This window comes from Notolabrus celidotus, chromosome 21, assembly GCF_009762535.1.
Source record: "Notolabrus celidotus isolate fNotCel1 chromosome 21, fNotCel1.pri, whole genome shotgun sequence".
Lineage (NCBI taxonomy): Eukaryota > Metazoa > Chordata > Actinopteri > Labriformes > Labridae > Notolabrus > Notolabrus celidotus.
This window is the reverse complement of record NC_048292.1, coordinates 4,373,381-4,400,079: the sequence shown is the minus strand read 5'-3', so window position 1 is coordinate 4,400,079 and position 26,699 is coordinate 4,373,381. Positions and strand designations below refer to the sequence as shown.

Genomic DNA, 26,699 nt, shown 5'->3' with positions numbered 1-26,699 from the left:
TTTTCATTGATTTACTTTATATTAGATGTCAATCATTGAAAAAGGCGTGTTATTTTCCTCCTCCATCGTCTGCTTCATATTTCAGGCGGGGGTTTTTTTGTGGCTTGCTGTTTAGAAAACACCACAGGTGGAGGACAAACTCTCTAGGGACACACTCTCAGGTGCAGCTTGAATTCAATAACCTAATTTTGGTGCACAAAAGAGATGAGCTTGACTCGCTCACTCCTGCAGGACTTGTAATCAGCTCATCGCCTGCATGAGACACAGGCTTTTATGAAAGAAAACAAAGAGGGCAGGCTCGTCTGGTTTCATGTGGAGGAGGAGGAGGATGATTAGATGCAGGGAGAAAGAAAAAAAAAGAGATGAGAGCTTCTCTCTCTGTCCTTCAGAGGTTCAGTGTCCAGCTGGGTCCACTCCTCTTCAGTGGGCTACTTCACAGGGAGGATGTGGAGGATGTGAATTGAAGAGGATGATAAAAACAGAGGGAGAGAAGCTTTGTTTGTACCACGAGAGATTGTTACAGGCTTCAAATGCAGAGAGATGCTTTTGTTGGCTCCTCTGACCGATGTTTTATTCTTTGAGCGCCGTCGTGAATCCCAATCGACCACAAGGTCCAAGGAGTAGCTCAACGTACTGATTAACACACACAAACAGATACCCGGTTAGATTTAGAGCTCTACATCTGCACGTAGTAATGATCTAAAACCAGGAGGTGCATAAATTTGCATAAAAACTGGAAGCAAGAACACCTCTGAAGCTGTGATTCACAAGTAGTATCATACCTTCCCAATCTATAAACAAACAATTTAACAACATAAGGGGGAAATATTTCTTTGGACGAAAGGGAGAGGAGATGATTAGCCTAGTTTAAAGCTAATTGAAGCTAAGGGGTGAAACAACTAGCCTGGCTCTCACCAAGGTAAAAGAAAAACACCTTAAAACAATATTAATGGTCATTAAGACACAAGTTATATCAAATCAAACCATTTTTAGAGAGACATTTAGGGTTGTTTCTGTTTTAGGTAGCTATGTCCACTGGGAGATTAGCCTAGCTTCAATCGCTTCTGTAACCAAAGTCAAGTCAAATCAAATGTATTTATAAAGCACATTTAAAAACACAGCAGAAGCTGACCAAAGTGCTGAACAATACATAAAAAAACACAATGTGAGACCAAACAAGCAATCATTTAAAAAGAGACAAACAAACAACAAGGAAAGCACAGCATTGGGGATTGAAACCTATTCGGGGCTAGAGGACTCAAATGCTAAGATATAGAAGTGTGTTTTGAGGCGAGACTTATCGACAGAGGGGGCGGCACTGATTGAGGAGGGCGGTCGCACGGTCGCCCTTCAGTTTATACTTTGACCGGGGAACTGCCAGGAGACCCATGTTAGAAGACCTCAGAGGCCTGGAGGTTTTGTAAGGGCTCAAGGGGTCAGTTATATAAAGTGGGGCAAAAAGCAAAATCTTAAAATCAATTCTGAAGCAAATTGGAAGCCAGTGGAGGGAAGCCAAGACAGTGGCTGATGTGATCCCTCTTCCTGGAAACAGTCAGAAGCCTGGCTGCAGCAACCAAAAGGTGTAAAATAGCTAGCCAAGCTCTCACCAAAGTACACAAAAATGGACAGTGTAGCTGTTTTAATGCTCACTAATTCAGAAGTGATATCTTATTAGTTCAAATGTACACAGAAATATTAGAAGAAGGTACAGGTTTGTGTTTGTGTTTAACATAGCTGCAGCTAGAAGGAGATTAGCCTAGCTTAAGTACTTGCTAGAAAAAAAGGCGGGAAAGTTAAAAAGTTCACCTTACAGCAAGTCTAATGCTCACTAATTCAGAAGTTATGTCTTAATATGTACACAGAAATCTTATTAGACAATACAGGTTTGTGTCTGTGTTTAAGATAGCTGTAGCCAGAAGGAGATTAGCCTAGCTTAAATACTTTCCAGAAAAAAAGGCGGGAAAACAGCTAGCCTGGCTCGCACCAAAGTCAAAAAGTTGACCTTACAGCAATTCTAATGCTCCCTAATTCATAGTTTGTAGGAGCTTATTGATATGTACACAGAAATGTAACTATTTTCAGAGGGAAAACAGAGTTGTGTCTGTGTTTTATGTAGCTAGTAACAGCTACGGGCGATTAGCCTAGCTGTTAAGAAAAGGTGGGAAAAGCTGTCTGTTCTAGCACCTTTTGTGATCAGTCAGTCACATTTAACCAGATTTTTTTGGATTATAATTGTAGAGAAATACAGTGGTGGAAAAAAAAATTCGGACACCCCATGCATTCATGAAATATTGCATTAAGAATCACTATTAGGCCTTCAAATGCAATTTCTTTGAGGACAGTCACAGCCAAAATACTAAACAAATCCTAAAAAAGCTTTTAAAAACTTAAAATTGATTGGTTCCATAAAAATACATAAGACATTTTCAGTATTGGGTCATTTTGGTACCAGTGTCCCACTAATGAAGGTCATACGTTTTATCAAAAGACACAATTGTTGTTGCCGTGCTTCGTGTCTATATAAAGCCGGTACATTTGAAAGTTCTTCAGAGACAAAAATGGTTAAAACAAGGAACCTAACGCAGGAAACACGCCTCAAGATATAGATTCTCAGCCAGGAAGTGTACAGCTGCCGCCAGATAGCGAGGAAGTGCAGATGCAGTCCTTCAGCAGGTTTATACACTCTGCAGAAATACAGACAAACCAACAGCTTGGGAGACAAACCAAAGATCTGGGCGTCCAAGTGTTTCTTCAGTAAGAAATTACTGCATCCTGATCCACGTGTAAAATTTTAAGGGTGTCTGAAAACTTTTTTCCACCACTGTATAAGTGAGGGATGTTTTAGTGGAAAATAAAGGGTTATGTAGCTTAAACAGTTGTCTGAAGCTAGCTTTGACCAGTCCAAAGCTCAGACATACAACTCTTGAAAGGTTACAGATTTACAAGTTAGAGCTTTGTACATGTTAGAGAAAGAACAACAAGCTTGTGGGTGAAAATATTGAGCTATATCTGTGAATTCAGATGCCACACCAATTGGCTATTAGCTTAGCTTAGAAAGCAACTAACTGGAGGCTACAGGGAAAGCTAGCATTCCCTCTCTCATGTTCAAAAAGCTCCTGCCTGCTTCTCCAAAGGTAGCTCATTCAAAAGATGGAGTTTCTGTTGCAGATTAGCCTAATGTTATTACTTTAAGTTGCTTCTAGCTGTTTAAATCATCCAGCTAAGCTAAGCTAATGCCTGAATGTTCCATACTTGACATGTTGACATGAAAGAGGTATCATTTTTATTTCCCCTCTATTAAGAGAAGTAAATAAGTGTATCTCCTCCGATGTCAGACTCTTCCCTCTTTATAAAAAGGATTCTGAATTTGAGGCTCTGAAAAAAAAAAAAAGGTCCGACTCGCTGTCGACAACACTTTTATTAATTTCTTCCAATGCTGCATTTGGAATACCCTGTCATTTGTCAAGTGGGCACCATCGTCTGATCTTCTAAAATCTCATCTCATGACTGGAGCGGAGTAATTTCACTTCACAAAGAAACTGTGACAGCGAGTCTGGGGGGAGAAAAAGAAGTGTCTGTCTTTTTTTTCATATAAGCCTGAAGCTACCATGAAGACATGATTTAAGCAGCTTTAAAAACTTCCTCTTACTTTCTCTCTTTGCCTAAAACTTTAAAGAAGTTAGCGCTCCCCCAAAAATGAATTAAAAGTACATATCCCCCTGTGCAATTACGCACAGGGCTAATGGCCTGAGCTGGTTCAGCTGTGGGGACACTTAAAACTGGAAGCATTGAATGTGTTAATAACTTTTTGAACTCTCTCTGGAGATCATCACTAAACTGGGCCGTGGTGCCAATTGCATCCAATCAGTATCATATAGTCTGAAAGAAAAAGGGAGTTTAACGTTGCAGCAGTATTGGAAAATAAGTCTATAAGCTGCTGTGGCAACGCTGACGAAATATGTGAAATATGCCAACGCTTCTGTTCCAGCGCCTCTCGGGTGTAGAAGTTAGCGATATGACGAATCTCCAGGCGGTTCAGATGTGTGTTTCACCTGCACAAACACAATCCTCCATGATTGCTGCGTTAATTAAATCAATCTAGCTCCTAATTCCTAGCTCAAGGTCCTTATTACTGATCTTAATAGGGACAGGGACCATGAAGGCTCCAGAGGAAATGATGGCCGCTGACGATCAAGTGACTTCAGATGTGTGAACTTGTGGTTAAGGAATAAGTATCCTATAGCAGGCTTTTCATTTAAAATGCCTCCAGTGTGGCCGGCCATCTGCCAGATTGTTTTTTTGTTCTCAGAAAGCAAGATAAAGTTGTGAAGGTCGATGTGCCGTGAGGCCCGCGAGGCGAGGCGACGCTATGCATGCTGAGGAGCTGCCTTTTTCAGCTTCACAATGGGACAGGAGGGGAGGAGGGGAGGAGGCGGAGAGGAAGAAAGGGAGAAGGACGAAGAGAAGGGAAGAAAAGAATGGAGATGGGAAGTTGGCAGAACACAATAACCAGATTAAAACAGGCAGCGGGAGAGGAAAGAGAAATGAGAGGAACCGTTTGAGCAGAAATGAATGTGGATATGAAGATGCATATGAATATGTACAAAGAGCAGAGATGAGGATGCAGCCGGGAGGGAGCGTCAAAGACCTCAAAGTGCCAAGATACTTTTCGTGCTGCTGGGGGAATTTGGATATACGTCCACAAAAGTTTCTGACAGAGCGTCCCCTCCTCTACTTTTTAATCCTGCTCTCCCCGATCTGCCTCACACATTATAGATGATGCAGACTTGACAGGAAGGCACCTGTGGCAACACATCTGTGGATCAGAGGACACGGGGTGCCTGGCTCTCTGTTCGCCTGCCATTAGCTTTCCTGGGCTCAGCTAACAAGCTCCTGGGTGCTTTGTTCTCATGGTGCAAGGCGCAAGGAGCTTGGCTTGGGCTTCAAAGAAACCCCACAGACAGCAGGCAACATCAACCGGCTGGTGGAGTTAGCGAGGGTGAAAGTTGTCTGGCTGCTCCTCCACTGTGAACTTGGATGTGTTAATCCTTGTGCTCAGAGAGCCAGAGAGCTTCTCATGTGGAGACTAAATCCCCAGTTGCTGACTAAACCCACACTGTTTGTGACTGACGCACACCGTCCAGATCATTTCGTTAAACTTTTTTACATTTCCTGCTTTGCATTCATTCACAGAGACCACTTTGGTGCCAGTAAGACTCTCAAAGTCCAGCGATTCCTCAAACTAGACTTTCCTGATCTGAACAGTTGTTGTGTTGGAGTGAAGTTGCAGAAACGACACATTTGCATTCAAAGAGGTTCACTGACAAGATCACAATGTACCACAGACAAACAGATGAGGAGAACGTGTGTCTCTAAATCTTTACCTGGGTGCTCGTTGTGTTCTCACGTCTGTTTCATCTCAGACAGGACTCTTTGTCCAAGATTATAAAAGACATGTTTGCAAATGTTTGTAGTTTCTGAGACAGGGGACAAAAAGAATCATAAATGAATATTGTGACATGAACACTTGACAACCTGTTGTCACACGAATACACAAAGATTTTATGCTAACTTAGAAGTCCAGTCTTGGAATCAGACATGTTTTTACCTCGTCTCTGTGTCAGTCATGGAGAAAGAAGACTTTACTTCAAGAGCTGTTGAAACCACAACTGTGTGGATTTCATTAAAGTGCCTGTGAATTTTCTAATTTTGTGACATGGGTATTGCAATAAGAGGCCAATAACTTCCTTAAAAGTCCCTTTACTTAACAACGAAAGAAGTGAATGAAGGTGAATCTCTAATTGTTTTTGTTGGGGGTGAATGGATGGAAATGCGGGACTTTTAAGTCCATGGCAAGAGGATCAAAATGTGTTCTGAGGTTGTCCCACAACAGAAAAATGTGTTATGAACCACCCAGATAAATTTGTATGATTGGAAAATAACACAGTGTAAAAATTTGGTTTCAAAATCTTGTCAAATGAGAACTCTTCCTGCATGCTGTGTGTGTCTGTGCTCCACCCTCTGTCACAACCTCTGCAGGAGCAGTTTCTTTCACAATTCCTTTTATTGATTTTGTTATTACAGTGCATGTAAGCATTGACAGTGTAAGAAAGTAGGTACAAAGAGTCTGTGCACCAATGACAGTATTTCAATACAACACAATACAACAATTATACTGGTCTTTTCATGACCATGACCCCAAGCCCCTCCCACCCAAACCTCATTGTGCTTACATAAGGCTGCAGGAGCACTTTAACTCACTCGGTCTAACTTTTGATCCAACCCTGGTCATGCCTTTATACTAGACCAATAACTTCCACAAAGGTGGATCTCAACTTGTTTTACAGGGATGATTTGATGGGATTGAGCTGTGCAAAGTGGAGAAAAATGCGTTATGAACCACACAGACAAATGTGTATGATTAGAAAATTGCCACATTTATAAAATTAGGATTCAAAATCATGACAAAATGAGCAGTAATCTCTGCAAACCAGTCGCTGTCAAGTGTCAATCATTTGCAGACTCTATGGTTGATGCTTACGTTAACTCATAGGTGCTGGTTGTGCCTCTTCCTGCCTGCTGTGTGTCTCTCTGCTCCGCCCTCTGTCACGGCCTCTACAGAAGAGAGAGAGTCAGACTCTCACTGATCTAACTTTTGATCTAGCCCTGGTCATGCCTTGATACTAGACCAATAACTTCATTAAAAGCCTTTTTATGCTACAATGAAAGAAGTGAACAAAGGTGGATCTCAACTTGTTTTCTAAGGGTGATTTGATGGGATTGAGCTGTGCAAAGTGGAGAAAAATGCATTATTAACCACCCAGGTAAATGTGTATGATTAGAAAATTGCCACATCTATAGAATTTGGATTCAAAATCCTGACAAAATTAGCAGTAATCTCTGCAAACCAGCCGCTATCAAGTGTCAATCATTTGCAGACTCTATGGTTGCTGCTTACGTTAACTCGTAGGTGCTGGTTGTGCCTCTTCCTGCCTGCTGTGTGTGTCTCTGCTCAACCCTCTGTCACGGCCTCTACAGAAGAGAGAGAGTCAGACTCTAACTGGTCTAACTTTTGAACTAACCCTGGTCATGCCTTGATACTAGACCAATAACTTCATTAAAAGCCTTGTTATGCTACAATGAAAGAGGTGAATGAAGGTGCATCTCAACTTGTTTTACAAGGGTGATTTGATGGGACTTTGAGGGCTGTGCAAAGTGGAGAAAAATGCATTATTAACCACCCAGATACATTTTTTGTGATTAGAAAATTGCCACATTTATAAAATTAGGATTCAAAATGAGCAGTAATCTCTGCAAACCAGCTGCTATCAAGTGTCAATCATTTGCAGACTCTATGGTTGATGCTTTTGTTAACTTGTAGGTGCTGGTTGTGCCTCTTCCTGCCTGCTGTGTGTCTCTGCTCTGCACTCTGTCACAGCCTCTGCAGAAGCAGTTTTAGACCCACACTGGTCTAATTTATGATCTAACTCTGGTCATGCTTTAATACTGTTGTAAAGGTCTTTACTGCATCACTGAGAAACCTTGTGCATCCAGGAGAACACAGCAGACGTAGAGCCGAGCTGTAAACAAGGAGCAGGACACATTGATCTGTAAACACCAACATGCCGATAATGACCGCTGAAAAGATACCACCAAGTGTTTTCAGCTCTATGAGTCTTTGCAAAAAGAACAAACACCAACAAACAAACATACTCCACTTTAAGATAATCAAAGAGGACACCGGAGGACTTGGATGCTTCCACTACTCTACTTTGTTCCCTGTTGATTAAAACTGAGCAAAGATCTCCAACAGAGTGGAGAACAAAGATGATCTGATATAAAACATCAAGTGTGCAGAGCTCACTAGGCTTATTACTTTCTACTTTGAGAGAGTGAAACCAAATAAAAAAGATACTGCACACACTGTAAAGAGCATTCCTTTTCATGTGAGTGCTCTGATTATTTTAAAACCTGTAACTCAGCGGACAGAGAAGGTTTCTTTGCCAAAGATCAACTAAGAAAGGTATTTCATTCTTGGCCTTCCTGCTCTTTGCTCTGTTTTCTATTCAATTCAGTGTCACACATTAAAATGAACGCAGGCAGAGATTATGCTGTTAAAAAATCTAATAAAACACTCAAGTATTTTTCAGAGCTTTGGGACAGACAGTTGTAAAGGTGAGTTTTTAATAAAGCTTCATCCTGCTTCTTTTTTCCTTCAGGCTACAGTCGCAGCCTTCGCAGCCAGCGAAGGTCACTCCCACCCACGAGTGGTGGAGTTACCCAAGACGGAGGAAGGGCTGGGCTTCAACGTGATGGGCGGAAAGGAGCAGAACTCGCCCATTTACATCTCCCGTATCATCCCCGGAGGCGTGGCCGAGAGGCACGGCGGCCTGAAGCGAGGAGATCAGCTGCTGTCTGTCAACGGAGTGGTAGGTCCAAACAGAGATTCTGACTGAACGCTGTATTCAGGGAGGAAGATTGGGAAGATTGGGATGTGGCATTAAAGCTTCTATAAGGAGCTTTTAACTGGTAATGAAAGGCTGAATCCTCCCAAACCACTACCCATTAGATAATCCAGCTCTTGATTTAACTTAAGATATCTTAAGGCATCATCAAAAATATAAGCTACAGCTAGGAGAGGCGCCAGAGTTCCTCAGGGGGTCCTGAGGTTGTCAAAATTAGACTTGCACACATTGATCAGTGCAAATCATGAGGCAGACTTGCTGGACAGTTCCTAACATCTGAGTCCGGTCCGTCTCCGATCCGCTGCGGTCCGGCTCTGTGCTCTCTCGTCCATCAACACCCACTGGTTGCGTTTTAAGAACAGAGCCGGACCGCAGGACAGCTGGAGTCATGTGACTGAGGTTTTCCCACAGCAATCACTGAATCAAGGATTCTCCTCCTCCTCTCCTCATCCATGTTGTCTTTCTGGTCCTCTGAAAACCTCTGACCTCTTGACTCCAGGTCTGTCTCCGCTCAAAATGAGGTTGCGTTTTCAGAACGCAGCACAGAGCTGGACCACCAGACATCTGGAGTCATGTGACCGAGGTTCTCCCTTGGTAATTACTGAATCAAGGATTCTCCTCCTTTCCCCATCCATGTTGTCTTTCTGGTCCTCTGAAAACCTCTGACTTAATGACTCCAGGTCTGCCTCCGCTCTAAATGACATTTTGTGAACCGAGCGTTTTCATTTTGTTTTGGTGCCTGACTTCCTGTCCCGCTCCATCTGCTCTGTTGAGATTGATGCGTTGTGCTCCGGCATCCGGGAAAAATAGAAGTCTTGCATATCTGATCCGTTGCGTTCCGACCTGCCGGATCACAGGGGACTTCCACCAGATCTGTGTCCGGTCCGTCTCCAGTCCGCTGCGGTCTGGCTCTGTGCTCTCTCTTCTGTTAACACCCAACGGTTGCATTTTCGGAACGCAGCACGGAGCTGGACCGCCAGACATCTGGAGTCATGTGACCGAGGTTCTCCCTTGGTAATTACTGAATCAAGGATTCTCCTCCTCCTTTCCCCATCCATGTTGTCTTTCTGGTCCTCTGAAAACCTCTGACTTAATGACTCCAGGTCTGCCTCCACTCAAAATGACATTTTGTGAACCGAACGTTTTCATTTTGTTTTGGTGCCTGACTTCCTGTCCCGCTCCATCTGCTCCTTTTGAGATTGATGCATTGTACTCAGGCATCCGCCAAAAATAGAGGTCTTGTGTATCTGATCCGTTGCGTTCTGACCTGCCGGATCAGAGACGCAGCTGGAACGCAACAGAGCGGATCCAGTGGGAGTTAACACAATGACTAGAATAGAAACCTATCAGATCTGGTGCCGTGACGGATCAGAGACAGACCGGACACAGATCTGGTGGAATTTGGCCCTAACACAGTCTCCAATGGTTTTGGTAAGAGTAATGCATCACCTGTTTTAGTCAGGGTCCTTAAAGGATGCTAAGTTAAAAGTCTGGGAGCCACTGAAGCTCAAGGACAGCATGCAGACATGTTGTTCAACCCACAGCTTCGTACATTGAGGCATTATGCCGCTGAAGACTTGGAGTGAAAACAGGCAGTCCAGGGAGAGAAGCTGAATATTTTAAAGCTTTCTGCACTCATCTATTATTCATGCCTGCTTTCTTAATTGAAATATTTCCACCACTCCTCACAAAGTGAAGCCGCGCTTGATTTAAAGTTTGTAATACGAGTCAACAACCAGGGGAGTGTTTGAGATCAGAGCGCTGCAAATGTCTTGAGAAAGGAGAGAAATCAATTCTCCAACAGCTCATCTGCATGTAATATCACAGGATATTAAAAATGGAGGAAGGCTTTTGGAGCTACTATTTTTAAGATATTGAAATGAGCTTCCTGTACGTTTCATCTGTCTCTCTCTCTGTCTCTGTTCGCCATCCCCTGCAGAGCGTAGAAGGCGAGCACCACGAGAAAGCGGTGGAGCTCCTCAAGGCGGCCAAGGACAGCGTGAAGCTGGTGGTTCGCTACACCCCCAAAGTGCTGGAGGAGATGGAGGCCCGCTTCGAGAAGCTCCGCACGGCCCGGCGGCGCCAGCAGCAGCAGCTCCTCATGCAGCAGCAGCAACAGCAGAACCTGACCTCTCAGCAGAACCACATGTCGTAGGTGAGGCGCTTCATTGCTTTAAGGGTGAGGGGGGCGAGCAGACACCGGAAGGTAAAACACCACAGAAGAAGAAGAGGATGATGGCATGAATGATATCTGATGTGAAGAGTTTTCCACACATGTGAGGGGAAGATGGACAGTATGCCAGCTCCCCAAAAGTAAAGGCAAAACATGTAGAGCTCCCCCTGCTGACTGGCTGCAGTATAGGCCTCATTCATGGTAACAGGTGGGACATGGGTCAGGAGTTTTTGAGTGCAATTAGCTTCTTTGGAACAAGGTGCGATTTGACCGGAGGAACCAGGGTCTAAATTTAGTTCAGGGGTAGATAATCTCCCACCAAAAAAGCCCCTGCTTGTGGGGTAGTACTTTTCAAAGGTCCCAGGACTTTCATGGGGCAGGGCCTGCAATGCTGAACGTGTCTGATTGGTAGATTAACTGCAGTGTTTTTATTCCGCCCTCCGTCCACAATAACATCACACACATCTGTGATTCACTTGATTTCTCTTTCTTTCATTAGTTTTTATTTGTTCTATCTTTTTTGTATGTGTGTGTACTTTTCAAAAGAAGAAGCTGTGATTCTCTTGATTTAGCAGCTTGTAACAGTAGTCTACTCTCAGCCCACCTGGAATGCGTCTCTCTCGGTGTTCCGGTTTTAAACGTGACCCTGTAAACTGGAGACCTTCAGCTGAACGTGTCAGTGTTTGTGGAGTTTACACAGCTGTTGAAACACAGAGGGAGTTCCTGGGAATGCAAACTAGTTTAGTTTTTATTAAGATTTCAAAATATCCTCATCAGATATTTAATGATCGTCTAAAGACGTTTATGAGGGATGCATCCGGCTGAGAGTCTCCAGCTAACAGGGTCGCTGTTTAAACCAAAACACCGGCCAATCTCTGCCACAGCTTTTTGAGTTCAAAAGGATTTTAAAGCTGTGTTGAAACGTCTTTGCTACTCACTCTTATCTCCTCTCACGTGTTGATTCAGTGAATCCATCTGTGATGAAATATAGCACCATCTAAAACAGCGCCAGCTGAGTCTCTTCATGCTAACAGGCTAACTGTTGTGTTGCTCATAATGATACCTGCCTGTCTGTCTGCTTCTATGGTGTCATCTGTGATGAATGGCATTCCTCTTTGTTTTACTGCCCTCTACTGGTCTGGTGGTGTAGTGCATTTACTTTGTTTCCTCCATACGTCACTGGCCTGATTTGCACAATCTACCCAGGACTTCAGCCCGTGGTCGAAACGCAGACAGCAATGGGGGCACAGGAACCTTTTAGTTTCAGGGTTTAGTAGTTCTGGGGGCTAAAAGACCCCGGAATTCTTGGTTGAAATGCAGCTAAATACTCAGACTAAGGGATCAAAGTTTTACTTCAAGGTTTAATAAGTCCATTCTTCAGAAGTTGAACTTTAACCACTGGATTTTTCTCCTGCATCATTATTTTATTTTACCAAATGTGGAGCCCTTTGCCTCTTTTTGATGAAACACCAATACAAAGCACATTTCTGAAAAGTTTAATATAAGCTAACATCAAAGGGAGGAAGATAAAGAGAGGTTAAGTGAAAGCAGGCCCGAGTCTCCTTTTGGGATTTATTTGCATCGCTCTGCTTTGCACTGAAACCCTCTCTCATTGGTTTGTGTGCATGCTGCAGTTTTCACACCCCAGCATGAAGCAGAACAAACCTTCGTGGTATCATTTGCAAACTTAGAGTGCTGGTGTCCTCTGCAAGCCTCTCTGCGAGCCTCTCTCGCAGTGATACAGGCTGTAAATTATTCAAGCTTAAACCGATTACATCTGAGCTCACACTCTGCAGGTACGCCGTTAACTACGTACAGTCTGTGATGATGCCTCTCACCCGAGGGTCGGCATACCTCTGCTTAAGACAACATTTTCACAGTCCAAATTTAGAACAAAGCCGTGCACTTCCCTTCACACTGGAGCAAACTTTTCCCCTGTGCGAAGACGGCAAAAACTTTTCAGACACTAATCAGACGAGCTGAATCATATCACACTACGGTTAATCCCACCCAGACTTCTCAAGTTATTGAAGCGTTTCCCCTGACGTATACGAGGCAGGCATGTGTCCAAGATCTCTGTGGCACTGCCTGTTTGAAGCTAAATCCCCCAAGCGTATCTCTTGTCTTGCACTTGGCACAGAGCAGCTTGGGAAGGTATTTAGGAGCTTGTAACTGTGTGTTGCGGTGCAGCCACAGACGGGGAACTTAGCAGGGATCATGTTTTAGCAACGCCCGGTTCCCTGACCGCGGAGATTTGCTTTGGCGGCAAAGAGGCGGCTGACCGAGTGACACGCACAAGCAGACAAGAACGAAACATAAGCCACTAGTTCGCCTGGGACTCAGCCTTCTGTGTCCTCTCTCTCTCTCTCTCTCTCTCTCTCTCTCTCTCTCTCTCTCTCTCTCTCTCTCTCTCTCTCTGTCTTTTTGTCTCTCTGTCTCTCTCTCTGTCTGTCTTTTTGTCTGTCTCTGTCTGCCACACAGGATATGATGGGATACAAGAGGATAGGATACATTGTGATAGAAACGATATGACAAAATACATCCCAGTATCTGATTAACCTAAGAACACAAAATGCCTCTTAGAGTGAAGTGCAGGATTAATGTCATCACCCAGATCTTCCACTGGTTGCATGTTCAGTCTGTCTCTGCTCCACTGCTCGCATCAGCAGCGAGGAACCCTACCTCCATGATGAGTCTCTCCTCATCCATGTTGTCTTTCTGGTCCTCTGAAAACCTCTGACCTGTTGACTCCAGGCCTGGCTCCGCTCATCATGACAGTTTGTTGTTGTAGTTAAGTGAAATACGATCTGGTGATAACACAGAGTGTTTTATTTTGAAAATCAACCGGATGTTTGAAGTTGTTTTGGTGCCTGACTTCCTGTCCCGCTCCATCTGCTCTGTTGAGATTTAGGCGTCGTGCTCCGGCATCCAGCAAAAATAGAAGTCTTGTGTATCTGCAGTGGAAACTCATGCATTGACTTAAGTGTGAGTTATCAGCTCTGGTGCTGTGTCAGAGTGGAGACGAACTGAACATGGATCTGGTGGAAGTCCCTGGCCAGTGACACCAAGAGAAATCATGAGAGGTCAGGATACAGATTGTTATGATACAACTGACATGACCCGATACAGCCACATACTGTACAAAAATTTGACATAGTCTTCATGATGTCACCCATCTGTTCCTGAAGCACTGTTTTGAAGCCAATCGTCAGAGGCAGCCATATTGGAAATGCTGAACACAACCAAACTCCGTCCGAGCTAGTGTGAGGTAAAGAGGCAGGTTTGAGCTTTTTCGCTAACAGCTACCAGGTGTCCACTTGTCAATCAAGTCAGACAAGCCCTTATTTGGGCAAAATTTGTAAGTTTGATATCTTCGAAAATAACAAGTTATAAAAAAATTCAATTCGGTACAGTGTGTGCCGATGGAGAAATTAGTTACTCAGACCTAAACCATTTTTTGTACCAGGCTGTAAACATGTTTATTAATGCTGCAAAGATCGTCTTTTTTGAATAGGTGTGTATCATAGACTGTAAATAAAAATGGACAGCGTTGCTCCGCCTCTTCCCATTGTACGGTTCTGAAGCCAAAAAATCCCTCTCCTGGGCGCAGCCATTGTGCAGCCAGAGCCTGTGAAGCCACTGTAACAAGCTCCGCCCTACAGCGTGACGTCACAAGACGCTGTGTCCCCTTTGAAGTTTCACTCTACGGCGGCTGTGAATCAAAGGAAACAGGAAGTAAAACCCCGTTTTTTAAACTCTAATAAGTAACGAAAAATAAACTTTTCAGGAAAAAGAGGCCTTGATCACAAAACAGTCAAATAGTAACTACATATCACCACAGCATACGGATGTGAGAAACATTCGTACGACCTGTATTTATTTTTTAAAGTTTGACTGCTCCCCCATTCAAATGAATGGGGGAGACAGATTTTTTGACCTATACTGCAGCCAGCCACCAGGGGGCAGACACACTGCTGAAAGCCTCACCACCAGCCAACAGAACCTCTCCCTTGGTGTGTATGTGGTTTGTGGTGTTTCTGCAGCCAGCCTCAAGTGGACGCTCAATGAACTGCAGTTTTTAGCACTTCCGTATGGGCTTTATATTTTAAGACTGGAGGTTATTGCTTGGTAAAATGACGCAATATAGAACAAAACGAAAGGGTATGATACTGAGAGACATCTTGATTTCTGATCGGCTTAAGAATGCAAAATGCCTTAAAAGGTGAAGTGCAGAAATAGTGTCACTAGTGCGACTAAGAGGGGGCATTAAATAACGACACAGTGAGTCAAATTCGGAGGAAAATCCATTCAGAGTCGCGCAATATTTTAGCACCAGGGATATGATGTAGTTATATTGCATGAGTCAGAACAATAATATAACGCATAGATATTTTGCACCACCGCTTGTCAACAACAGCATGATCAGAATTAAGATATGTAGAAATAGATCTTCTATGCACTCTTTCCACTTAGCTGTCCTCAGTTCTTTTTTAATTAAAAAGAGCTTTTTTTTAAGATAGAAGACAGAAAACATTGACGAAACAAGCTGAAATTAATTTCTAATGAGCCCAGAAATGTTTCACACACTGTGTTTGTTATTCTTAAAGTGTAATAATCAAATCAGATTCAGATTACATGCTGGTTTGTTCAGCATGAACACCAGAGATGTGTTGAAAAGCTCCTCTGAGAGTAAACGAGAGTTGACGTCGGGCTTTAAGAGTATTTTCAGATCTATTTGTTCTACCGTACACGCCGTGAGTAAACATAAACTGCTGGTGTTAATTTGATTTCACACGCCATCAAAATTTACTGACTCGCTTAGAAAATGTGTCACCCTCTTATTTACAGCCTGTGTGTCCTGGAGTAACTCAGCACTGTGTTGTGTTGTAGTCTCAAGGGTTCGTCTGTCAGCAGTTTGGATCCAGGTAGCAGCTCCAGATCAATATAACCACGGATATGTGCCACCACAACAAAGCATACACAGGGCCTGTTTCAGGTCTCTGTGACACAATGAACACAGACACGCTCCTTATACTGACCACTGCTGTCTCTTCAAATCAAGCAGACAGCAGCCCTGCAACACACACAGATCTAACAAACACACACACCTCTCCTGTTGAGTACATGTATAAAAATCAGGCTGTAAAAGTTATTACATTTACTTTACACTCTCTTAAAGTCATCATATGTCTCATAAAACACAAACATCAAGAGCAAACTCAGCTCACACACTGCTTACCTTCTCAGGTGGGGGTCAGGACCTACAACAGGACTTACAGGAAGTCTTGGTTTAGAGACCTCTTATTGAAAGGAAGAATGTCACCTTTCAAAATTAGATTAACAAATTCTACCTGAACGATGTTACTTCACACAAAACCTCTTTTGGCTTTCAAAATCACAAGTCAGATAAATGCATGTTACAACGCTGTGTTTGACCCTTCAAAATAAGAGTCTCTGCAGACTTATGCTCTGTTTTTACACTACAATTAAAAATCTCTGCTGAATAAATAAACTTTTATAAGGCCATCATTTACATGTAAGATTTAAAGCCCCTACTAAATCCACACAGGCTTTTACGGAAACTTGGAATACCTTTCTTACTCCCTTCAAAATAAAAGTCTCACTTAAATCATGATTTATTAATTTTTACAGGATGTGTTCCTGATCTGCTCAAACTCTTCAAATTAAAAGCTTCTTAATGTACAGGACTCACTCTTACCCTTCAAAATAAAAGTCCCTGCAAAATCAACATAGGGTTGACTTTACAATAACGTGCTTTACAAAGTAAGATTTGGCAACAACCATAGGAGTTTAAAACACCCTTTTAAAATCTTTCAAAATAAAAGTCTCTGATAAATCTTGATATATTTTTTACAGGATAATTTGCTGCTCTGCTCAAACTCTTCAAATTAAAAGCATGTGCTGCACATTCAAAGGGTTTTACAGGACTATTTGTTCTTACCTTTCAAATTAAAAGTCTCTGGAAATTCGAGATAGGGTTGATTTTACAGTAACATGCTTTTCAAAATAAGATTTGGTAACAAATAAGGAAGATTTAAAGGAGTTTAAAGCACCCTGTTAAAACCTTTCAAATTAAAAGTCTCTGATAACTCTTGTTTTTTGGGTTTTTTTTACAGGATGTTTTGCTGCTCTGTTCAAACTCTTCAAATTAAAAGCAGTAGCTGCACATTGAAAGAGTTTTACAGGAATCATTCTTACCCTTCAAATTAAAAGTCCCTGCAAAATCAGCATGGGGTTGACTCTACAATAACGTGCTTTTCAAAGTACGATTTGGCAACAAACTAAGGAGGATTTTATAGGACTTTAAAACACCCTGTTCAAATTAAAAGTCCTTGACAAAATCTCTTTGTGATTTAATCCTGTCCTGCCGGGTGAGGGCAGATTTGCGATTGCTGCAAAGAGAGGTGCCTCTTTAACCAATTTACAAGGTCATGTTTTATAATCTTTTTGTCCTTTTTTATTAATGGGACACCAAACAATATAAAAAGTGATATAAAGGACAAAGAGAGCAGACAATGTAGTGCCATAAAAGCAATATTGGTTGCAGAAATATGTCCTTGTAGATGATGTAAGATGAGTCTAAGAGGGGAGAAGTGATGACACTATCTCTATGTGTTTGTGTTAAGAGTATAAGAGCATGGCTTTGACAGAGAGAAAGAAAATGTAATAAGCAAACAAATATTTAGCTAAAGAATCAGATCAGTCTGTTCGCTCCGTGCTTAAAGCTCCGGTGGGAAACTCTCAGTCGGGCGATAACTCAGTAAAATCCTCTGGCAAGACAGAATTTGCTTGATAAACCTAAAAAAATCCAGCAGAGTTTCTCCGTCTGAACTGTCAGGGAGCTCTGAGGCACCGCTCTCAGTATTTGTCTCTATTTTTTTGTGATCTGCAGGATGTTCCAAAAGAAGAAGAAGGAGTGAAGAAGAAGAGAGGAAAAAGGTGGATCTCAAAGACCATCCGTGTGTGCCGAGGATCCCCAAAGGAACCCATTTTTCTCTGCCGTGGAGGAAAAAAAAACCCAACGAGTAGAGGACTCTTTGACTCACGTTCTCCCTTCCAGTGTTCCACCGATTACTGAGCAGAAACACAGAGAGCCGTTTGTCCTGAAACCGGTGCTTTGAAGAAGAAGAAGAAGAAGAAGAACGCTGAGTTCAGCACTGAAGGTCGTTCATTCTAACTTCCCTTTTCTAAGTTGTTCTCTTGGGTGTGACTCTTACTGAAACTCCCTTTTTTGTGTGTTTGTTGTTTTTGTTTACAAAGTCCATTTTTAATTGCCACTTTCTTGCCATAGATATCATTTGTACAGTGGTGTTTCTATTGATTCCTCAACTTGGTGCTTGTGTCTTTGTATGAATGACCATTGATTTCTCTCTTTGTGCGTCCTGTTTTGGATAAACGTGAACTCTTTTTTACCTTCTATATTGTAGCAGGAGAGATTTTGTATCTTGTAGGTTTAGCAATAACACACACTGTTCTGTTTTGACATTTCACTCACTGAACTCATGATCGGATCCGTGCGTATGTAGACGGAGTTTATTACGGCATCAGATGTAAATCACTGTAAAGAAAAGTTGGTCTTGTGTCCTGTGAGGCAGCTTCTGTGTCCGCATCCTCTGTGCCATTTAAAGAGATTATTCATTTGCAGGTGGCACCAACAATTAATGTGCAATAACGACCATTATTTGCAGACTTTTTAAGCTTCTAGATTTACCAGAAAATATATGTTAATGAGATTTCAACACTAAGAAGAGCTGAGCATGTCCTGACACAAACAGAATGTCACCACTTTCATTTGAACAGATTTTAACCCAAATATAGAAGAATAATTTATATCCAGATTAATCTATTTTATAGTTTATGAGATCAGAGTTTAACATAAAGTTTTATTGTTCCTTTTACATATTAAGTATGCTTTTATTGTGATTATTTAAAGTATATTCATTCAACCACAGCTGATATTTAGTGATTTAGTAGATCCGTCCTTTTCTGTTTCGACAATCATTCTCTGTACCTGTGTTTTTTTTTTCTTGTTTCTTTTTGGACCCAGCAGCAGAGCTGAAGCTGTAACTCACCTGGTCTCTTTACTTCTACTAACGCCTCCATCTTTGGTGCTACGTGCTCCTCCTTTACTTTTGCTTGGTTTTTATTTTGCGCTGATTAATTCGTTGACCTAGTTGTTACTGATGTTGTGTTTCTGTTCTTTTACTGTAGGTGGCGCTCTTTTCTTTATATGAGTTACAGTGCTTTTTTTTCTTCTTCTGTTTATCCCTGACTACTTAAAGCATAAACTTACTGGATGCAGAAGAAGCTGCATGATAAGAAAGAAAAGCTGTCATGAAGTTTTAAATTTGCATTTTCATAAAAAAGTTGCAGATCGTTTCTTTAAATTGCATCATGGATACGTTGGTGAAAATGAAACTGTCCTGATCTATGTTACATCTGACTGCACAAGACCAGCAGAGCTAATTCTTCACATGCATAACACATGACCTGAATGACCTGTGAGCACTGAGGTGACGTGGCTTTAAGTCGCCTCTGTGCTCGGGTTCATTTAAAGGATGTTTAAAATTCAGTCCCCAAGCGGAACATCTCAATACAACAGATCCCTTTTTGTATTTTAAATCACAGGTACTCTTTCTTAATTGACATTTTTGAAGCTGATGGTCCTGTACTTACCGTAAAGGTTTAAAAAAAGAAAACAAACTGTTGATATGCAATTGTTATACATACTATATTTGTATAAATAAATCTATGTGCTTGTGTACAGTGAATTCTTCGTCGTCCCTTCCTTCACATCCCACGAATGTCTCAAATAGCATCATTTATTAGAGTCTGTAAACACGCTTCTGCATGTAGTTGAAGCTTGTTTTTGAAGGCTGTTTGGTTGCACACAGGAGAAATAATTCATACGGAGAAACTGGTTGAAAACACAACTTCAGAACCCTCCGGCTGTTTTCTGCCCATATTCAGTAGCCTGTTGCATCAGCTGTGAGTACGTTCAAACAAATGTAGCCTAGTTTGACATTTGGACGTTACGGCCTACTAGTTAAGATGAAACATGCCTCAACCAATCACACAACTTAAGTTAACTAACTACTTTCAAAGTATGTGGACTTTACACCCAAACTTAGGACACAACGTATACAGAGCTGGTGAAAGAGTCACTGGTCTTCAGTAGCTTTTTTAAAAGTCAGCTATTCATAGAGATCAGCATTTACCAAGTCAATGAATGCATCTGCGATCAATAAGAAAGGACAAACCTCTTAGCTTTATTAAACCAGAAAGCTAACATCATGTGAGGTTGACAAAGAAATACAGACTATCTTCATCTAGTGGATATAAAAGCCAAACAGCTAGCTATAAGATATAAATAATAACACTAGATTAAACATAAGGTGTTAACCTTAAGATACTAACCTCGCCAAAAGCAAGCAGATATAAAGCTAGCTATTTTTTGGAAGCAAGCTAAGTATAGGTTGGTAAGTTTAATGCTCGAAGTATACACGTGAAGCTAGTTATAGTGATTTAGGTAAACCTAGAGGTATTGCTGACTGGATTTTACTTTAGGTTGGAGTTGACGTAAAGCAATCTTGCAGTTTAAAGGAGTTTACATCTCATGTTAAAACTACATGATTTAAAAATGTTTAAACATTAAACATGAATTAATATAGAAGAGGCTACATGTTATACTTATGTTGATAAAACAGACACCATGTTGCTTTTTTTGAGTGTAGAAAGGGAGGTATAAGGTTAGCTTTAGATATAAGGCAAATGGCATAAGATTGACTACAGATATATATTTATCTGTCTGAAGGTGAAGCTAGCTTTGTATATGCCTACCTTTAAAGACAATCTTTAGCAGTTAAACATATATAAAAATAGCTGTAGCTAAATGGAGGTAAATATCTATCTAAATGTAAGCAAGCATAAAGCTATAGGCTAGTAAACAAGCTAGCTGGGGAGGTTTAAAGCTAGCTACAGTATTTTAGTTGTAAGGCCTGCTACTGAAACTAGCTATAGATAGTTATTATATGTAAAAGCAAAGCTAGCTAATGGTTTAAGTTAGCTTTATATAGCAATAGAGCTTCCCACAGGATATAAGTTATAGGGTTATCAAAAAGTAGTTAATGTAGCTAGCTTTAGATTGATAAACATATCTATCTAACAGGTGTAAAGCTAGCTAGCTATATGAGGGCATGTTTGAATGGTAGGTCTATAGTTAGCTCTTGATATTTCGCTATAAAGATTGCTACGGAAAGGCAGTTTTAGGGTTTCCTACAAATAGGTATATAGATGTAGCTAGCAAGAGGTAGACAGGTAAGCTAACAAGCTAGCTGAAGGTAGATACATGTTTATCCATCAAACTGTTGGCAGGTGTAAAGCTAGCTAAAGGTATATCTCAAAGTCAGCTATAAGCAGGTGTATAGGTATAAAACCAGCTGCAGGTGAGTAGAGATATAGCTTCCTATATGCAGGCAGGTGCAGAGCTAGCTATTGGTTAGCAGGTTAAGATGGCTTGTGGTATGCAAATAGTTGTATAACATGCAAAACAGATACAGGTATAAAGCTCTGTACAGTCATCGTTCACAATCATTCACTGTGTGTATGATTAGAATTGTAGAATATAAAGCTGAACTCAAAGCTCACAGTCGGCCGAGCTGGAGAATAATTACTGTCTGTTTTAATTACTGTGCTGGCGATAATATTGTAGCAGGTGGAATAGGTCTAAATGAAGAACAGCTTGTCAGTGATTGTGTCTTAATTGATCTGAGAGTCGCTGCGAAGGTAAGGTGATTAAACCCGGTGTACAGAAATGTCCCTCTGAAGGCCCGCTCGTGTTTTAGGACCTGGAACAGAAAGTCGATGAACCTTTGTTAGCTCAATACAAAGAGCAGACACTGAAACCAGGAGACTGTTGTAAGCAGAGGATATTAAACTCAAACAGGAGTGTTTCTTCAGCATGTTGTACGAGCTGTTTGTGTAATAAAATCCTGTCAGAGCTGTTCTCCGCTGACAACCAGCTCCTCAGAGAAATAAGCAGAACCCACACCAACTGAAGTCAACAGAGCAGGTGACAGGTGACAAATCCCTCACCTGTGTCCACGGCTATTAATCAGGAATCAGAATGTAACGCCTCCTCAGGATGTTAAACAGTGACTGTGCTGCAGATCAAGTGTTAGTCTTTAATAATACACAAGCTACAGTTATGGAACAGATGAGGAAACTATCCTGAAACTATATTTACTCTAATTAACACGTTCTCTTATTTTAAAGGTGTGAAAACACTCTTCATCTACGTCTCACCTCTGTGCCCTGGAATAGAAGATAGTGCGCTAAAACTCCCCATGCCTTCAACATTGAAATCACTTTATGTACGTTATGTCTGATTCAGGAGACCACCTCAACTGAACTTTAATGTCAACTTGACTTTTTGCTTACTCTTTCCAACAAGCCAGGGGTGGAGCCAGACCTTTTGGGGCACTGACAGGGCGTGGCATTAAGTATGTTTGCACTTAATGCATTTTTACCCCATGTTTTAATCTTTAACTACGAACATGAACATATCTAAAAGATGTTACATTCCTGTGCCTTTCCCTATGGTGGTAAATACATAGCATTAACTGACAGTTCATTTAAAGATAGCTCTGACAGCTCTGTAATAGCTTTCCATGATTAAAGCTCAAATGCTCTGAAAGATCTCAGACTGCTGTCTTTGAAAACCTTCATTTCAGCCTCTGTCTGAAACGCTTCAGTTCAGCTACTGTCTCTTTAAGAATCCCACAACCCAGCATTCTGGAACCCAACTCTCCAAGAACCCCCAACCCACCAGTCTGGAACCCAACTCTCCAAGAACCCCCAACCCAGCATTCTGGAACCCAACTCTCCAAGAACCCCACAACCCAGCATTCTGGAACCCAACTCTCCAAGAACCCCCAACCCAGCATTCTGGAACCCAACTCTCCAAGAACCCCCAACCCAGCAGTCTGGAACCCAACTCTCCAAGACGCCCTCCAAACCAGCATTCTTGAACTAAACTCTCCAAGAACCCCCCCAACCCAGCATTCTGGAACCAAACTCTCCAATAATCCCCAACCCAGCATTCTGGAACCAAACTCTCCAAGAACCCCCCCAACCCAGCATTCTGGAACCAAACTCTCCAAGAACCCCCCCAACCCAGCATTCTGGAACCAAACTCTCCAAGAACCCCCCCAACCCAACATTCTGGAACCCAACTCTACAAGAACCCCCCCCCCCCCCCCTCCCCAACCCAACATTCTGGAACCCAACTCTACAAGAACCCCCCCCCCCCAACCCAGCATTCTGGAACCCAACTCTCCAAGAACCCTCCCAACCCAGAATTCTGGAACCCAACTCTCCAAGAACCCCCCCAACCCACCAGTCTGGAACCCAACTCTCCAAGAACCCCCAACCCAGCATTCTGGAACCCAACTCTCCAAGAACCCCACAACCCAGCATTCTGGAACCCAACTCTCCAAGAACCCCCAACCCAGCATTCTGGAACCCAACTCTCCAAGAACCCCCAACCCAGCAGTCTGGAACCCAACTCTCCAAGACGCCCTCCAAACCAGCATTCTTGAACTAAACTCTCCAAGAACCCCCCCAACCCAGCATTCTGGAACCAAACTCTCCAATAATCCCCAACCCAGCATTCTGGAACCAAACTCTCCAAGAACCCCCCCAACCCAGCATTCTGGAACCAAACTCTCCAAGAACCCCCCCAACCCAGCATTCTGGAACCAAACTCTCCAAGAACCCCCCCAACCCAACATTCTGGAACCCAACTCTACAAGAACCCCCCCCCCCCCCTCCCCAACCCAACATTCTGGAACCCAACTCTACAAGAACCCCCCCCCCCCAACCCAGCATTCTGGAACCCAACTCTCCAAGAACCCTCCCAACCCAGCATTCTGGAACCCAACTCTCCAAGAACCCTCCCAACCCAGCATTCTGGAACCCAACTCTACAAGAACCCCCCCAACCCAGCATTCTGGAACCCAACTCTACAAGAACCCCCCCCCCCCCCCCCAACCCAGCATTCTGGAACCCAACTCTCCAAGAACCCTCCCAACCCAGCATTCTGGAACCAAACTCTCCAAGAACCCCTCCAATTCAGCATTCTGGAACCCAACTCTCCAAGAACCCCCCCCCCCCAACCCAGCATTCTGGAACCAAACTCTCCAAGAACCCCTCCAACCCAGCAGTCTGGAACCAAACTCTACAAGAACCCCCCCAACCCAGCAGTCTGGAACCCAACTCTACAAGAACCCCCCCAACCCAGCATTCTGGAACCAAACTCGCCAAGAACCCGCCCAACCCAGCATTCTGGAACCCAACTCTCCAAGAATCCTTCAACCCAGCATTCCAGAACCAAACTCTCCAGCCCTCTCACCATTCTGGGACCCAACTCTCCAGAAATCCCACTGCCCAACATTCTGGAATCCAACTTTCTAGAAGCCTCCTCCACTGTTGCCTTGCTACAAACATATGTTTATTTATTTATTTAAAATGACAAAATATGAAATATGGCCGTTTGATTTGGACCTCAAATCTGACCTGGAGAGTTTCGGAAGAGACAAAAAAAAATCCCCTGCAGCAAAGAGGAGAGCAGGATGTTAGTGTTAGATATTTATTGTGTTTATTTTGCACTTTTAAGGAGATTCACCAATCGGTGATGTCACAATTCGAGCAAATGTCACGCCCCTCTTATGTAAGTCTCATCTGACTTTTTGAACGAGGCCTTTTAAAGCAGCCTGAAGTCTCATCTTGGGGTTACTCCGACACACCTTTACCTCACTTATGTTTGGTATCAACATAAGATACAAATATGAACCATAACCAGCCTTTCAATGGTGCTCTTGTGACTCTCACTGTCAGGTTTTAAAGATGTGTCCCTCATGTGATGCATGAGGAAGGTGATGAGTGTGAAATGTAAGGAATAAAAACAATAACATTTTCTGTATTTTACTGAACACACAGTCAGGTATTCTGTGAACTTAATGAGCATTACTAACAGTTTAAACATTATTATATCATTTTCATTCCCCTCTCTGTGGCCCCCTCGGTAAGAAAAGTGTACAACATGGCAGATTCAGCTGGAGGGCACATTAAACTCTCCAAAGACCTCAGTTAAACATTCATTATGAGATCAGCTGAAATGTGAGGAAATTTATTCAAGAGACAGCGCTGAGTGATTTCTTAGAGAGAGTAAATAGCTCCCTGAGGATTACACCTGCTCATTTATATTGATCATTAAAAGCCCGACACAGAGGCTGATGAATATGACAAGTGTCAGAATGAGGGATGTGTCAAACACCACCACCCAGTGGTCACTGTGGGTACTGCAGGAATGGCTGCCTTTGAGTTATGATACCTTATTAATAATGTGGATTCTTTCAGGAGGTGAATCAGATGACTGAATCAGTAAAATCAGAATTAGAATCATCTGTGTGTTTTTAATTTCTTCTCATTTCATAACAAACTTGAACAACCTTGGAGTGAACTTGTAGTTTTGTGTTGACGCTGCAGGCTCGGTGTGTGAGCCGTTCATGAATCACAAACTTGAAAATGACATGGGTGACATTCAGGGTGTCATATGCAGCGACATGTAAGCTGCTGAAGGTACGCCCACGATGATTCACAGTTACAGGAGATCAGAGGAAGTTATACTCTTTGAGCTTCATCCAGAGGAGGAAGAAAACTGTGCAAAGATGAAAAATACAGGAATATAAAAATTAACACAATACACATAAAGAAATATAACTGTACAACCATGCATGTGGGGGTTGTAGGAACCTGTTGATGGCTTAAATAGAAACAACACATTAAGACTGTATCAACATAAAAATCTGAGTTTCCATATAAAATAGAAGAAAATGAAGATTTCTCAGTCTTTTTTGTACACGATCAAGGTCCAGCTTTCACTAAATTAGCATCACAACTCCCTATGTTGTCTCAGTTTTAAAACTTCATCAAAATTATGAACTTGTTTATTTTTACAGCAAGGAACAAACTGCACTTTTAAGCTCTGCATTTCTATTTTCTACTGTTTTCCTAATTCAACTTTAATGCAAGAATTTTGCATACAAATGTAATCTTTCACTAGCAAGGACCACACCACACAAGGATATAAGTTTGAACATTTATTGAGTTAGTTGTGCGTCGTGTGGCCCAGCAGAAGGAGACTCAGGATGGGGGGTTCCGTCTCAGCGTTATCCTGCCGAGCTGATCTTGACCCCAGGCTGTACATGGAATTAGACAAGGGCACGGCAGAAGCAAGCACACGTTGAGTAGAAGGGGATAAGGTAAAAAAGGTTTCTTCCTGCCCAAGAAGTGTCCTTAAATTGAACTCACTTCGGCCCGTCTGCCGGCCAATTGGCCCCACATGAACCTAGTCCAAGCATGCTGTCATCCAAGGCGTGAGCAGTCAACTCCCACCGCTCTCGGTGGTAGCTTGAGCTACACATAGCAACTTTGTGTATCTGCACAACTACTTTGCACAAAACATTTCTATTTGCACTTATTTTTTTCTTTTTACCTAAGTTATCTTAATTTATTTTGATTATATTTTACATTATTATTATGACTGTTCTTTTAAACTTATCGGCCCTTACTGGTTGTCACTGTGGATATCATGTATATATATGTATGTTTCTACTTGTCTGTCTCACTGTGCAACAGGTTTGCGGGAGGGAGAGGGAGGGGGGAGGGAGGGATGTTCTTGTTCATGTGTGTTAAAGAAAAACAAAAACTATTGTACGAAATAACACTGGGATTTATACCTGTTTTTTGAAAAGGGGAGGGAGGGTGGGTTGAAGAATCAAAGACAAGCAGTTGGAGTAAGCTGGCTACGTTTCAGTAGGCTTGTCAGGTGATTGAGGGTGTGGTTAAGGCGTGGTCCTGCTCCCGAATTTAAGTTAACACCTTAACTTCATTTCACTAGCAGGGACCACGCCACACAAGGATATAAGTTTGAACATTTATTGTTGTGCATCGTGTGGCCCAGCAGAAGGAGACTCAGG

The 26,699-nt window shown here is 42.3% G+C and overlaps 1 protein-coding gene across 3 annotated transcripts in view; it reads left to right on the top strand.

Moving 5' to 3' along the window:
- The window catches only part of lin7a (lin-7 homolog A (C. elegans)), a 66,918-nt gene extending 47,488 nt beyond the window's left edge, over positions 1–19,430 (top strand). For 2 of the 3 annotated variants that reach the window (XM_034674216.1, XM_034674214.1), the window contains 3 exons: positions 8,220–8,429; positions 10,405–10,620; positions 17,552–19,430. In XM_034674216.1, coding sequence (XP_034530107.1) covers positions 8,220–8,429; positions 10,405–10,620 — 426 coding nt within the window. In that variant the 3' untranslated portion in view covers positions 17,552–19,430. The remainder of the gene's footprint in view (positions 1–8,219; positions 8,430–10,404; positions 10,621–17,551) is intronic. The other variant, XM_034674213.1, reaches the window with a different exon arrangement.
- Positions 19,431–26,699: the final 7,269 nt, after the last annotated feature.